This window comes from Oryx dammah, unplaced genomic scaffold, assembly GCF_014754425.2.
Source record: "Oryx dammah isolate SB20612 unplaced genomic scaffold, SCBI_Odam_1.1 HiC_scaffold_2, whole genome shotgun sequence".
Lineage (NCBI taxonomy): Eukaryota > Metazoa > Chordata > Mammalia > Artiodactyla > Bovidae > Oryx > Oryx dammah.
Window position 1 is genome coordinate 197935112 of NW_024070186.1, and position 14384 is coordinate 197949495.

The window sequence follows — 14384 nt, forward strand, 5'->3', positions numbered from 1 at the left end:
ACGCAGCTGCCCTTCTGCCCTCCACCCACCCCCAGCCTGCGCTGGGCCCACAGCTACAGGAGAACCACCCCTCTGACATTTAGGGGAGACTCGGAATCAAGAGCAGAAGGCAGAAATGAAAGGATTTTCTCAGTAAAGGTCAGAGTGGTTTCTCGTATTTTTGTGTAAAAACAGTCTGTGTTGAGCTCTGACAGGGCTAAGTGGGCAGCAGAACAGGGCCGGCTGCCCGGCGGGGCCGCGTGGCGGGAGGAGGTGCCCGCGGTCGAGTCGGCGCTCGGGGGACTGTGGGGGCGTCCAAGGGCAGCGAGGGCAGCGGGCACGGCCTCTGCGGGGGACGAGAGCTAGTTTGAGGGGCCCCTGCCCTGTGGCGCCCAGTGTTTAGAGGGAAGCCTGTCCGCGTCGGCAACAGACGCTCCGAGAGGACCTGAGCTGCACAGGCAAGCAGGCGCTCAAGGGGGCACAGGCTACCCCTCGGCAGGGCCTGCACAGCGGAGGCCGAGGCGGCGCAGGCCCGTGTGGGCCGTCGGGGGCCCTGGGACCCCAGGGAGGGTGGGGCGTCTTGGGAGGAGCTGGTGCTGCCCAGACCATTCTGCTCCGCACGCCTCGCCGTGGAGGCTCCCGCGGAGCACTCCCCGCGTGAGCCGCCCGTGTCGCTGTGTGCACAGAGCGCCTCTCGCTCCTCCGGCGTCTGGATCGGGCCCGTCCGTGGCCGCAGCGTGGGCCTGTTTGCTTGTTGGTGGCCGTCCATGTCTTGCTGTCGTGCTGAACGCTGCTGCCGTGGACGCTCCCCAGCCAGCTCCCGTGTGGACGTGCTCTCACTTCTCTTGGGCACGTGCCCAGGAGTGGCGTCGCGGGTGTCAGGGTTCTCTCCTGAGGAACCGCCGGGCGGTCAGCACAGCGTCCGCACCAGCACGGTCCTTGCGGCCTGGGTTAGACGGTCCCTGCAGGCCTGGGGCAGGTCTCACAAGGGCTCCACTTGCATTTCCCTGAAGACAGACGGCGTTGTGGCCGTTGGTCTGTGTTCTGAGGGAACGTTGGTTCAGATCGTTCCGCTACTTTCTCGTTGGGTCAATTGTCTTTTTTTCGTTGGTTGGAAGAGTCGCAGGTGTGTGCTGCACGTGGTCCTGTAACAGACACCTGGCCTGGGTGGGGGCGTGTTGCAGGGTCTCCGCGGCTAGGAGAAGTGTACGTGGGCCCCAGGCAGAGAAGGCAATGGCAACCCACTCCAGTACTCTTGCCTGGAAAATCCCATGGGCGGAGGAGCCTGGTGGGCTGCAGTCCATGGGGTCGCGAAGAGTCGGACATGACTGAGTGACTTCACTTTCACTTTTCACTTTCATGTGTTGGAGAAGGAAATGGCAACCCACTCCAGTGTTCTTGCCTGGAGAATCCCAGGGACGGGGGAGCCTGGGGGGCTGCCGTCTCTGGGGTCGCAGAGTTGGACACGACTGAAGCGACTTAGCAGCAGCAGCAGCAGTTACGGGATTGGCGGGGTGGGAGCCCACAGACCGAGGCAGAGCTGGGGTTCAGCTGGCAGGCGGGTTTGGGGTCAGAAGGAGCTGCCTTGGAAGGAGGGGTCTCTAGAGGGGTACATGTCACCAGGGTATCCCAGCCCCGGATTCTCCAAATGGAGTGGCGTCCGGCGTCCTCTGGGCAGGGGTGGAGCTGACTGGGTCAGGTGGGCTGGCTGGGCAGGTGGCCGCTCCGCTGGCGGGAGGAACAGGGCTGCAGGCCACAGGATCCTGTCTGATCCTTGATGGCCTCTGCCCAGGCCTGCGCCCCCAGCTCTCCCAGACCCCAGCAGACAGCCTCCGCCTGCCCCTGGGTGCTGCCCGCGGGAAGGCGCGGTCACGTGAGCCCTGCCCGCGGGTTCAGGCACCTTTGGGCCTCCATCCACCCCCAGTAGCTGAGCACCCGGGCTTGGCTCTGCTCAGACCTGCCTGGTGACCCCAGCTAGCCCCGAGACATCTCCGAGCTCCCATGTGAGGGGCTGACAGGCTAGTGTGGGGGGCCCTGCCCTGTGGCGCCCAGTGTTTAGAGGGGGCCCGTCTTCCTTCCTGGCACTTCCGCAACTTCAGCTGACGTTTATATAAAGAAGCGTGGAAGGAATCAACCCCTTGGGTTCGCCAGGACGCCTGGTCCCCACCTGCCGCCTGCAGGAAGCCCTCGAGGAGGGGGTGACCCCCAGCACACCCTCAGCTGGGAGCCCCTCCACTCCTGCCTGAAGCCTCACAGCCAGAAAGGGCAGGATCTGAGCCTGGACAGTTGGGCGGGTGGGCACCAGAGGCGGCCCCACAGAGACCCCGCCCTTGCCGTGTGGCCAGCCCGAGGGCGGTGGGTGAGGGAGGCCCTTGCTCCACGGCCCCTCAGCCGCCCCCTCCTCACCGGGCACAGCCCGTGAGTGAGACCTGCCTCAGACTGTGTGTGGCCAGCACAGGGCCCTCACGCCCAGCTCCGAGTCTTCTCATGAGGGCGGGGGCTGATCTCGGAGCTGGCGAGCTGGAATCCACACGCCCGTCTGCTTCTGGACCCTGGAGAAGGGGTGAGACCCTGCCTGTGAGGCCTGAGGCTCAGCCTCGCCTGCGGGGACGTGCCTGGACGTGGGCAATGGCCAGGCCACCTGTCCGCGTCTGGACCTGGGGCCTTGCCGGGGCGGTGGCGGGGGGGGTGTCTGCCGGGACCGGCACCTCCTGACGCGTCTCCGTGTCCCCTGCAGGCCGCGGGCCCCTCGGGCACCAAGATGCAGCTGCTGGAGACGGCGTTCTCGCGGACGGTGCCAGGGCTCATCGAGCTGCATCTCCTGAGGCAAGACAGCATCCCTGCCTTCCTCAGCGCCCTGACCCTCGACCTCTTCAGCCGCCAGACGCTGGCCTAGCCCCTGGCCCCCAGCCTTGGAGTGGGGAGTGGGCGGCCGGCAGGAGCCCCGCTGTCTGCTCCTTGGGGTTCTAGCCCCCACCGGCTGGCAGGCCCCACCCACCACTGCCCTGCCCCCCAGGCCTGGCCCAGCCTCTGCCCCGATGGGGCCTCGAGCCTCCCGGCCTGGTGGGGACTCCTGAGCATCACCCTGCACCCCGCCGGGCGCCCTGCCCGAGCTCAGGGCCCAGGGGCGCACCTCTGGCCGGGTTAGGGGTGGTTAAGCAGCTCGGGTAGCCCCCTCCCTGAGCCCTGAGCCCACGCCCACTCTGCAGGGCAGGCCCACCTCCTCGCCCACCTCCTCACCCCCAGTCCTGCAGTGCGGGTGGCCGGGGGTAGTTCTGTGGCCAGCTCCCCGCCCCTCCCCACGGTGCCCTCTCACCGCAGCCTGCTCCAGCCCAGCCTGGCTGAGACCAGGCAGGTGAGCCCGGGCGCCTGCGAAGTCCCAGCTCTCTTGAAATAAAGGTCCCCTCGGCACCCCAGCTGTGTGTGCATCTGAGCCCCAGGGCTGGAGCCCTCTGCCCTGTGGGCCAGCCCGTGACCACACACTCACCTCGGGCGCTGCCCATGGCGGGTTCCCAGGTCACCGCTGGGGATGCCGGCGGAGCTGGGGCCGCCCCCGACCCTGCTCTGCGCTCCAGCCCATCACTGTCGGCTCTGGAACTCAGACCTTGACTGTGTGCCTCGGACAGACACGGCCCGGCCCTGCCCAGGGTCACCGTGAGGTCGGCCCGGGCCCTCCTGCTGGAATCCGGAGCCCCCAGCTGGTCCAGCCACACTGCAGCCTGGGGGTCGCCATTCCCTCTTCTCGGATGAGAAGGCCGCGGCCTGGCACGTGGACTGGCTTCCCAGGGCCCCCGGCTGCCCTGACCTGGACTCTCGTCCAGCTGGGGCATGCCGCTCCCCTCCCGTCAGACACTCTCGGTGCCTCACGCACAGCCGGGCGCCCCAGCGCCAGCTCGGGGGGGTGGGGAGCACGGCTTTGTACCCGACTGTGGTCACCGCGCTGGGACGGAGGCTGCACTGCTGAGCTGTCGGGGGGCGGGGCCCCTGTGTAGCGAGGCTGGCAGACATCCAAGGGGTTCCGCTCCCCACACCCCTGGCTCCCTGGGGCCCCGGACGCATCAGCACAGCACCCAGTGCCCCCCTTGGCTCTGCAACCCTCCTCAGGCAACTGGGCTGGGGTTCTGAGGCCTGTGGGCCCCCTCCTGCCTCCCCTCAGGAGCCCCAAGCCCTCGACGCTGACTTCCTGCCACTTCACAGGGGGCGAGGTCCCTCGGCGGGGCTCTGGGGACCAAGCTCTGACTCTGTCCCGCCCTCTCCCCTCACCCCAGGGAGAGCTCCCTGGAGAGCTGGGCTGAGCCCAGGCGTGGGAGAGGCTGAGGCCTGGGCCTGACCTCCCTCCCGGGTGAAATCGCTGAAACCACACACCGCCCACAGTAATAAGATGCTCAAGTCGGAACCTGACGCACAATTGTCAGCCCCTGAAATGCCCCGCGAGGCCCCCGTGTGCACCAGCACGTTCCCACCTGTGGAGGGCGCTCACTAGGGCCGGCTCCTCTGTGGGGCAGGGGCAGGAAGCCGGTCATGCTGGCCAGACGGTCCCGAAACGCGGGCCAGGGCTGAGGCGCTTGGCCTGTGCCCGGGGGTCACCACAGGCCAACACGGGGTGTGCAGGCCAGGTGGGCACCCCCCACCCAGGGCGGTGGTCTCCATCACATGACCAGAGCTAAGCGCCCGCAGTCTCGACAGAAAAGGCGCTGGAGGGCTGGGGGCATGTGAGTCAGGCTGGGAGGCTGGGGCCACGTTCGTGCTGGGCCCCCTGCTCAGCCCCAGCCTGCGCCTCGTGCCCTGGGTTGCCCGGCAGCACTCGTCCCCGCCTGCTGTCACCGCCCAAGAGCCAGCCCCGGGGAGAGTGTCTTCCAGTGGAACCAGGACTGGCTGCGTCTCCGCAGGATAGGGCATACCCGGCAGCTAAGCCTCCCAAGTCCAGCCTCCTGTGAGCACCCGGCCTTGGGCTCCCCACTGCCCCGGCTCCCCACCTTCGTCCACAGTGAGAAGGTCCCTGAGGCCACTTCCAGGTGGGAAACTCACTCCGGGCCTGGGCCACCCACCCAGCATCGGCTTGGGGCCAGCCCCAGGTTGACAATGATTGTGCTCAGTTACGAGACTTCTGTCCCTGAAGAGAGGCAGGAGCTGACCCACCCCCAGGGATGCGTCTGGGCAGGACAGGGCACAGAGGCCTCTGGTATCCTCCCAGTCAACCGGGTCACCAGCCACCAAGCTTGCCCACTCCCGGCTCCACCGCTGGCCAGGGGCTCCAAGCGCACTCACGTGGAGAGCCGGACTCCAGAAGGGTTTGGTTCTGGCAGACCCCCTCGGCCACCAGCTCGTTAGTGGGCACCGATGCCAAGGGGTTGTTAAGCCGCTAATGACTAATTTTAAGGGATTAGTGCAGCAGCGATAAGCCGTAATTGCCAGGACAGAATGGGGTTTGGTGTGCGCCAGGCTCCTTCCAGCGTCCCCTGGGCTCCCAGGAGGAGGGCACCACCTGCCGGGCCCCTGGGGACCCCCGGGACCCCGCCTCCCCCCGCACGGGGCATCAGGGCTGCCAGCTCAGCTCACCAGGAAGCAGTGTGGTCCCTGTCTCTCTGTGTGCGCCTGGTTCAAGCTCTGGAGATGAGCAGGACCCCGGTTTGGACCACACCCAGCGCGTCACCCGGGAGGCAGTTGGAAACACCGGGGCCCGCTGGGTCAGAATCAGCGTGTGATGTGACCCCATTGGAGTCTGGTAGGCTCTCCCCTCCCCGCTCCGATGGGAACATCCCAGTGTGCAACGCTCTGTCCAGCCTGTGAGCTGACTCCCATCCCACAATGATCCTGCAGGCTGGATCTCATCAAAGGAGGAGGCGGAGGTTCGGAAAGGGCCTGAACCCGCCTCAGGCCACATGTATGTCCTTCAGGCCTGACCCTCCTGGCAGGGTCAGCTGCCCTCGCGACCCCCGCTTCTGGGTCAAACATGGCCTGCTTCCCTCGTCCCTCAGGACGCCAGGGCCAGATGAAGGGCTGGGCGTCTGTCCCCAGGCAGCCTCAGAGGGGTGACTCAGAGGTCCAGAGCAGGACAGGCAGCGGTGTGTGCACGGGCCCACGTGCAGGACTGCGTGAGTGGACGTGTGTGCGTGTGACCATCACGTGCGCCCTGTGCGTGGAGGGCTGGGTCACGTGTGTGTACCTGCACGTGCGTGCACGGTGAGGACCGGTGGCTTTACCAAGCTGCTTAAATTCCCGCTTCGGGCCCAGAGGGCCAGGGCCTCACCCAAGGTCACACAGCATGGGGGGCCAGCGCCCTGTGGCCTCTCTGCTGTGGTTTCCGTTTTCTTCTCGTTCTCTGTGTATTCAGCTGCACGACGCTGATGCACTTGCAGTGCGTAAAGAAACACCCTCGGCAGCAGAAAGGTCAAGTGTAAGAGCCCCCGGCCCCGCCCAGCTCATCCGCCTGCGGCGGCCTCACCTCACACAGTGCAGCGTCCGTCTCACTGGGCTTCTCTGTGCTTTTAGAATAACTGGGTTCTGCAGCTTGGGCTTTTTTTTTCTCACTTAACAATTGTCTTGGAAATTCTCCATAAAAGCATCGACTGATGTATTTCACTGGATTTTTGTTGTTATTTCCAAAACACTTAAGGAGTTTTATTGAAAGCAATAACCTACAGAAACACCAGATTCTCATTTTAAAGTGAAATCGACAGCGTCTCTCAAAACTTCCGTACTTCTGAGCCATGTTGGTCATTTAAAAACAAGCAAATGCCAAAACAAACAAAAACGAATTTCCAGGTCCAAATGAACAGCTCTTGCCTGTAGTCCTTTTTCTTGTGGTTCCAGTCCCCACCCTGTTCATGGCCCCAGATTTTCCAGAGTGAGCAGAAGGTTTGGGGTTTTTCCCAACTGGTTAATATTTCTGAGAACTGGACTCCATGGCAAGTCTTGGACACACCAGCCCTGGTCTTCCCCTCCCCAGCATCCGCCCAGCGGGGGTTTCTTCCCAGAATCTCGCCACCTCGTCCTCCCTTGTGGACGGAGCTGTCCCCCAGATTCATCTGCTGAGTTCCTACCTCTGTGCCTCACAGTGTGGCTGCTTGGGGACTCAGCCTTTCCAGAGGCGACTGAGTTAAGCCAGGGTTTAGGCTGGGCCCTAACCCCGTAGGGCTGGTGTCCTTGCGAGAGGAGAGGAGGGGACACGGAGCCGCCAGGGACGACCACGTGAGGGCTCGAGGAGAAGTCGGCCGTCGGCACACCGAGGACAGAGGCTTCCGGAGGAGCCGGCCCTGCCCCACACCTGGATCTCAGGCGCCCAGCCTCCGGGACTACGAGGAAACCGCCTGATGCCGAAGCCACCCAGCCCGTGGTTCGTTGTTATGGGGGCGGCGGGCGGCCCTGAGCCGATTCGTGCCCGGGCCTCTGTATCCTTCCTGTGGCGCCTGATACCGCCACCTGCCATTTCCTGCTGCTTGGCTCGCTTACAGTGTATGCATGCCACCTGTACCTTCCTCTCCGTCAGCGTCGGTGCCCTCTCGAGAACTCGGAGAGCAACCCTGACGACGGCAAGAACATGCAAGCCACGTGTGTATGTAATTTGAAATTCTCAGTAACCACGTTTAAAAAGGAGGTGAAATTTTGATGAATATATCTAACCTAATATATCCAAAATTTTATTTCAACATGGAGTCAGTATGAAAATTAGTTTTGCAGTACATACAAACATTGAATCATCCTGTCGTTGAAACCAATATGTCAGTTACCTGTTAACTTTAAAATACGAGTTCTCTCTATATATACATATAAATTAGTGAGAGTCACTTGACCGTCTCTTGGCACCGAGTTCTGGAAACCCAGCTCATGCTTTACCCTTGCAGGCCACCTGGATTCCAACCGGCCGTGGTCTCAGTGGTGCATACGCAAAGGCCACCAGTCCTGCGCCCCGCCCCGCCCCGCCCCGCCCCGCCGCGGCTCTCCAGCACCGCGGACAGGGCCCGGGTGGGGAGGGTCCCGGGCACCTGGCGGTACTGCCAAGGAGCCATGGTGTCCGACGGATGAGAAACGTGGATGTCCCAGCAGGCCACCTGGAGCCCCTGGAGACGTCGCCAGGGCCGTGGGGCTCGGCACCCCCACGATCGCAGTGCACACCTGGGTCCAGGCTCCCTCAGGGTTCCCCACCGGGGCGCCCCCGCTTCCCCATGAACCAGGCCCTGGCAGCGCACACTCCCTGGCCTGGACTCCAGGCTCTGCCCCTACCTGAGCCTCAGTCTCCACGTGGGGAAAATGGCCCGACGGCACAGCCAGCGGTGGGCCCCTGAGAGCTGCCCCTAGGGCGCCTCCCCCCGCGGGTTCCATGTGTGGCCTGTAGTATGGCACTATAATTAGCTCAATTACCAGCAGCCTTCGTGGCTTTTTCCTTTGTTTCAAACTTAAAATGGAAATTTACTTTTGCACCAGGTTTACAGGCTGTTAACGGGAATTCACTTAATCAAAGCCCAACACCAAGTCCTTGAAAATGAGAATTAAAAAAGGTCTTCATTTGCATATTCATGTTTTTAATAGGGTTCAGAAGGTATATTTGCAACTGATTAAAAGGATTAATTAAACCTAATTTGCATTGGTGGAGCATCTTAACCCCTTCCACGCCGGCCCGAGGCTAGGAGGGCCCAGAGGGGCCCAACCTGGCCGGGCAGGTGGCCCAGGACCCGCCGCTGAGCCACTTCCTGGCGCCACGTGTCCCGAGACCAGAGGTCCGCGCGTGGGTCCGGCCCACGGCCTTCACAGCAGCCACCCTGAAGACGTAGCTGGTAGGTTTTACTTAAAAACACACACATCTGAGTGTTTTCTTTTTCTCGTAACATTCACAACCAGTCATTGTAAAATATTTGGAGAATGTGGGAAAGTCTGGGAAGAAAGTGAAAGTCACTACCCATCACCCAGAGGCAGTCCCTGTACAAGGCTGACAGCTGTCTTCTGGCCCGCCCCCGCAGGCGTGCGTGTGCGTGCTTGGAGGGCGTGTGCGTGCGCGGTGTGCGTGCTTGGAGGGCGTGTGCGTGCCTGCGCGGTGTGTGTGCTTGGAGTGCGTGTGCATGCTTGGAGTGCGTGTGCGTGCGCGGAGTGCGTGTGCCTGCGCGGTGTGCGTGCTTGGAGTGCGTGTGCGTGCGCGGAGTGCGTGTGCGTGCTTGGAGTGTGTGTGCGTGCGCGGTGTGCATGCTTGGAGTGCGTGTGCGTGCGTGCGCACGGTGCGTGTATGCATAGGAAGTGTGCGGTGCGTGTGTCCGCACGGTGTACATGTCTGCGCGCACGGTGTGCGTGCCTGGTACACGTGTGCGTGCGCGGTGTGCGTAGCGTGCTGCGTGGGCCGTCAGTGCGCGCGCCCCTCGGCCTCCTCGCCCGCCGGGCGGCACCTCCGCGCACTTCCGCCGCAGCCGCGTGCCCGCGCGTCCCTCGGGACGGATGACGCCGGACAGGAGCCAGGGCCCAGCCCGCAGACGACGACGTGCGGCGAGGCAGCAGGTAGTCCCTGGTGACGGGGGCCCAGTCATGCCCGCATCCCGCTTCGGGGGGTGGTGGACACGCGCCAGCAGCGGCCTGCAAAAGCCCCGACTGCCGCGAGGCCGCGGGGGCGCGCGGAGGACTCGGACGGGCGCGAGTGACCGCAGGCAGGGCCGCGGGCAGGCCGGGAGCCGCGTGGGCGCACCGCGGGCTCCCTCCTTCCTGCCCGGCTCTCGGCTTGCGGCGCGCGCCGTGCGCCCACCGCCCCCCAAGCCCCCCCCCCCCCCCGCTCTGAAGCCCTTGCGCCGTAGCAACACCCCGCAGACGGCGCGGCTCAAGCAGACGCTGGTGCTGGCGGGGCTGGTTGAGGCTGCCCGGCTTCTGTGTCCCCCAGCTTCTCGGAAGGCCGGGCCCCCCGCCCGCGGGAGCTGCTTCACCTCGGCCGCCCCCCGAAGGCCTGTGTGGGTGAGGACGTGCGCGTCTGGGGTCGTTCAGCCCACCGCGGTAGGGCTTAGCTAGTTAGGAAGGCGCACGAAGCAGGCTAAGCAGGTCTGTATATTTAGCGTCTGGCTTTCATTAAACATTTAGACACGTTTGATTAAAGTTTATAATCAATACCTAAATATCTGGCAAGCTTTCTTGGTTAATTTTTTAATGGGGATTCATTAATTGCATGAGTGTTTAAATATTTAGGGAAAGATGCTTAATAGATTGCTAGTTGGTCCCTGGCCACCTACGAAGGGCGGAGCCGGGACAGGACAGGCTCCTCCGTGGGCGGCGCTGGAGCTCGGCCCTCCGGGGGCTCCCGGGAGCGCCCTTCTAGCTTCAGGACCCCAGTCGCAGGCAGCCTGCTGCTCAACGGGGACAGGAGGGGCTGTAGAAGGGCTGGGAGAGGTCGGGCTTCCAGACGTCGAAAAGCAGGAGCAGGTCAGGGACGCTGCTGGAGGCGGGAGGGGAGACCCGGAACAGGCAGCGAGGCCCTGAGGGGCCCGGGTGAGGGCCCCTTGGGGGAGACCCTGGGGGTGAGGGGACGTCCTGGCCGTCATGGGGACACGGCCGGCTCCCAGGCGGAACCCACACCCACAGTTTTCTGGAGCACCTAGGCCAGAAGGTGAGCCCCATGGGGGGAGACCCGATGCCAGGAGGCAGCAGATCAAACCCAGGGCTCGAGAGGAGGACGGTTCTGAGCTGGGAGTTCGAGTTCACCCGGAGTGGGGTTTTGTACCGTAAAGCAAAACAAACACCCCCAGGTTGCTGGTGCTCAGAAAGCCCGCCCGCCTGAGAGTCCTCCCCAGAGGCCCGGCAAACTGGACTCCCCAGGGAACGGCAGCAGTAAGCACTCAGGTTGGCTTAGGTGGGGCCACGTGTTCTATAAGTCTGTGTATTAACGCTCAGTCCAGTCGCTCAGCCACCTCCAACTCTTTGTGACCCCGTGGACCGCGGCGACCAGGCTTCCCCGTCCATCGCCAGCTCCCGGAGCTTGGTCAGACTCCTGTCCATCGAGTGGGTGATGCCACCCAACCATCTCGTCCTCTGTCAGCCCTTCTCCCGCCTTCAGTCTTACACTGAACGAGCATTAACCATTCCTCTGGAAAGTGAACGCGCGAGGCGCGTGGTAATCACGATGCCCGGTGTGTGCACGGTTCCGCTTGTGTGTGTCATTAATTTGGCCATGCAGTTTGTGACACAGGCCAGGAAATAGGTTGTGGGGTGTGCACCTCGGGGACCCCGCCCCACATACTCACGATGATGCTGGGAAGCGCCCCAGCCCCCTCCCCTGCACCCTGGGTTTGGAGCGCACCCGTCGGCTCGCTCTGTCGCCGCTCACGTCGCTGCACGTGTGGTTTGGAGTTGCTTGCCCTCGTGCCTCCTGGTGATCGACGCAGCTTTCCCCACTCGACACAGTGTTTCTAAGGTTCGTCTGCATTGTCTGTAAAATTCCATTGCATAAATACACCCCGAAAATGTACTTTTCCATTCACCCGTCAAACGGACGTTTGGACCGTTGCCAGTGTTTTGCTTCTAAAAGCAACGTGCTGTGAACAAGCCAGCTCGTCTCCTTGGGCTCAGAAGCAAACATTTCTTCAGAATTTAACGAGAAGTGGAGTTGCGGGGTCATGGCGTCTGCAAACGCTCAGTTTACAAGATGAAGCCTAATTATTTTCCAAAGAGCCTGGAGACATTTGCATTCCACCAGCAGGACCACCGCATCCCCAGCGGTGGTCCCACATGTGTGGCAGCTTGGGGGTCTTCACTCGCGTTTCCTCCAGCTGGCAGAGGAGTGGGCATTCTTGCCGGTGCCTGTCGCTGAGAAGCTGGCTTCCGTCCCTCCTGTTTTTCTGTGGCTCTTTCCCTTACCAGTTTTTACGCCCTGACGCTACCCCCTTGCTGGTGTGTGTCCGGCAGCCCCCTCCCACACGCTGCTGGCTTTCATCGCCTCTGGTCCTGATGAGCAGGGCCCTCGTGTCAGCGCAGCTGCGTTTATCAAGCTGCTCTCCGGCGCCCGGCGTGTCTGTGTCTTGCTTCAGCAGGCTCCCCGCCTAGGTGAGGTCGGGAAGGTAATCCCCCACTTTGTCTTCCACAGCTGAGTTTTATTTATGGCTTGAGACAGAAATCCAATTTCATTTTTTCCGCATGAATAACTAATTGTCCCGGTAGCGCTTGTTAAATGGTCTGCTCTCGCGCGCGGTCCCCCCCCCGCCTCTGCTGTCATAAACCGGGTCCCATGAGCCAGTCGGCCTACTCCTGGGCTTCGCGTCTTCTCCCGGCTCACAAAGTCTATCGCAGGGTTATTGCCCAAGTGTCTTAATTACTGAACTCACACAGCAAGGTCAGGGGATGGAAGGGGCCATAAGGGGCCTTCTGTGTTCTTGTCGTAAGCTTTTGGTTTCTTAAAAGAGAATATTTCTTTCTGCTGCGTGTATGTTTTTTCTTACACACTGAATAAACTTTTGCGTGTGTTCATTACCTACTGTACATAGTCACACAGATTCACACGTTACGTAACATGGGGCTGTACATGGACAGCCACAATTGCAGAGCCTTTCTTCAGGAACAGAGAGTTCCAGTCTCTCCCCCTTTCCCTGGGGGATTTTGTCATGGACATTTTTACTGAAGCATAACAAGTACGAATAAGGATGCCGAAAGGAGTTCTCAGTAAATTCACTGAATTGTCTGGGTTTCCAGGCCCCCACGAAACGCTGCCAGGACATCAGAAACCATCACGGGCCCGCTCCCAGTCGTGGCCCCCGACCCCCCGAAGTGACCTCCCACGCCTGCCGCCAGCTTGCCTGCTCCTGAACTTGAGCGGCGTTCCTCGGTGTCTGGCTTCCGCGCAGTCTGGAGTTTAACACGCCCGACCACGTTGCTGCCAGGGGTTCCTTTTCCCAGCTTCTTCTTATGGAGAAGCGTTTAGCGGAGATGAAAGGGTTGTACGGTAAACGCTACACTCACCGCCCCGATTCTGCCATTAACACTTTACGGGCTTTGGTCTGCGACATCTCTACGCATCCACCGTTCCAGCTGTCCGCCCTTCTGGATGCGCTTGAGAGTAAAGCACAGACGCTGGTACCCTTCTCGCCGGATGGTTCCGCGTCTGCGAGGTTAACCAGGTTCCCTCCGTGACCGCAGTGTCTTTTCTCCAAAGTCAGATTCGCCCCTGAAACATCACCCTTCAGTGACGACTGTGTACACGTGTGAAGCCCCAGAGCACGCAGAGTCGGTGTGGTTCCAGAACCTCCCTGCTTCCCCTTCTCGGCCAGCCGCCTCCTCGTTCCCCAGAGGCGGCAGCTCCCTGGTTTGGCCACTTTATTGGGACATCACTGACGCCTACAGGTCCTGGGCACCCGGACTCGGCTTTAGTCCAGGCCCCGGGTGTCCGGCCTCTTTGCCCGCTTCATCCTGACGAGCGCTCTCTGACTGCGGCCTTGTTAAGGGTTTCTGGAGGGTTCTATCCCCCACACCCGGCAGGAAGCAGAGGGGGTCTTGGCTGACATGCACTGCGAGGAGCTGGAGGGGCTCCCACAGCGTGGGGACCCGCGACGGGGACCCTGGCGTCTCCACCCCGTGGACGGGTCAGCTGCAGCCCGGGCTCCCTGCCCAGCCCGGCGGCCGGGGAAGGGGTAGGCTTTCTCCGTGCTGAGTTGCGACGCTCTGCGCTGGGCTGGCGTCTGCCCGGCGGCCTCCGCTCTGGGAGGTGCTGGTGTCCGCTCGTCACGGGACAGTGGCGACTGTAGGACGAACTCGAGAGTTGTCTTTCTGCCCGTTTTTACATCCAGTTGTTTTCCTTTTTCTTACTGGTTTGTGGGACGTTCTGAGTGTGAGCTCCTTGTCAGACATGTGTTACAAATAATGTCTCCCAGACTGTGGGCTTGCCCATTTATTTTCTTAATAATGTCTCCTGATGAACAAAAGTTTGCAGTTTTAATTATCTCGTTTATCATTTTTTAATGGGTAGTGCTTTCTGCATTTTTTTCAGTCAGCTTTGTCGAGCCCAAGGGAACGGGATGTTCTTCTCTATGTTCTTCTCGAGACTTTGTGATTCAGCTTTTATGCTGGTACATCCGGCCTACCTCAGGTCAGTCTTCTGTGTGGTGTGGGGTCGGGATTCATGGAGCCCCTGCCTGGAAAGTGCCTCCCCCGCCTCTGGCCGTGCCGTCGGGTCGGCCAGGGGCTCTGCCTGTGGCGCTCACGCCCGGTTCCGCACGCTCTGAGTCACCGTACATCTCTGTTAAGCCGTGAGATGGGGTGTCTAGTAAGTGTCGCTAAATTCGTCATCGATTCTAATAATTTGTGGATTATTTTGGATTTGCTGCTCTCACAGTCGTGTCCTCAAGTAAAGACAGTTGCCTTCCTCGCATCTGATTTTAATCCTTTTGCTCTGGCTTGCCTCGTCGCGCTCGCCAGGACCTACTGCGCGGCGCTCAGCAGAGACGGTGGCTGTG

At 61.8% G+C, this 14384-nt stretch overlaps 1 protein-coding gene across 2 annotated transcripts in view; it reads left to right on the forward strand.

Moving 5' to 3' along the window:
* The window catches only part of MAD1L1 (mitotic arrest deficient 1 like 1), a 241682-nt gene extending 234054 nt beyond the window's left edge, over window positions 1-7628 (forward strand). For both annotated transcript variants that reach the window (XM_040267386.1, XM_040267396.1), the window contains one exon: window positions 2717-7628. In XM_040267386.1, coding sequence (XP_040123320.1) covers window positions 2717-2875 — 159 coding nt within the window. In that variant the 3' untranslated portion in view covers window positions 2876-7628. The remainder of the gene's footprint in view (window positions 1-2716) is intronic.
* Window positions 7629-14384: the final 6756 nt, after the last annotated feature.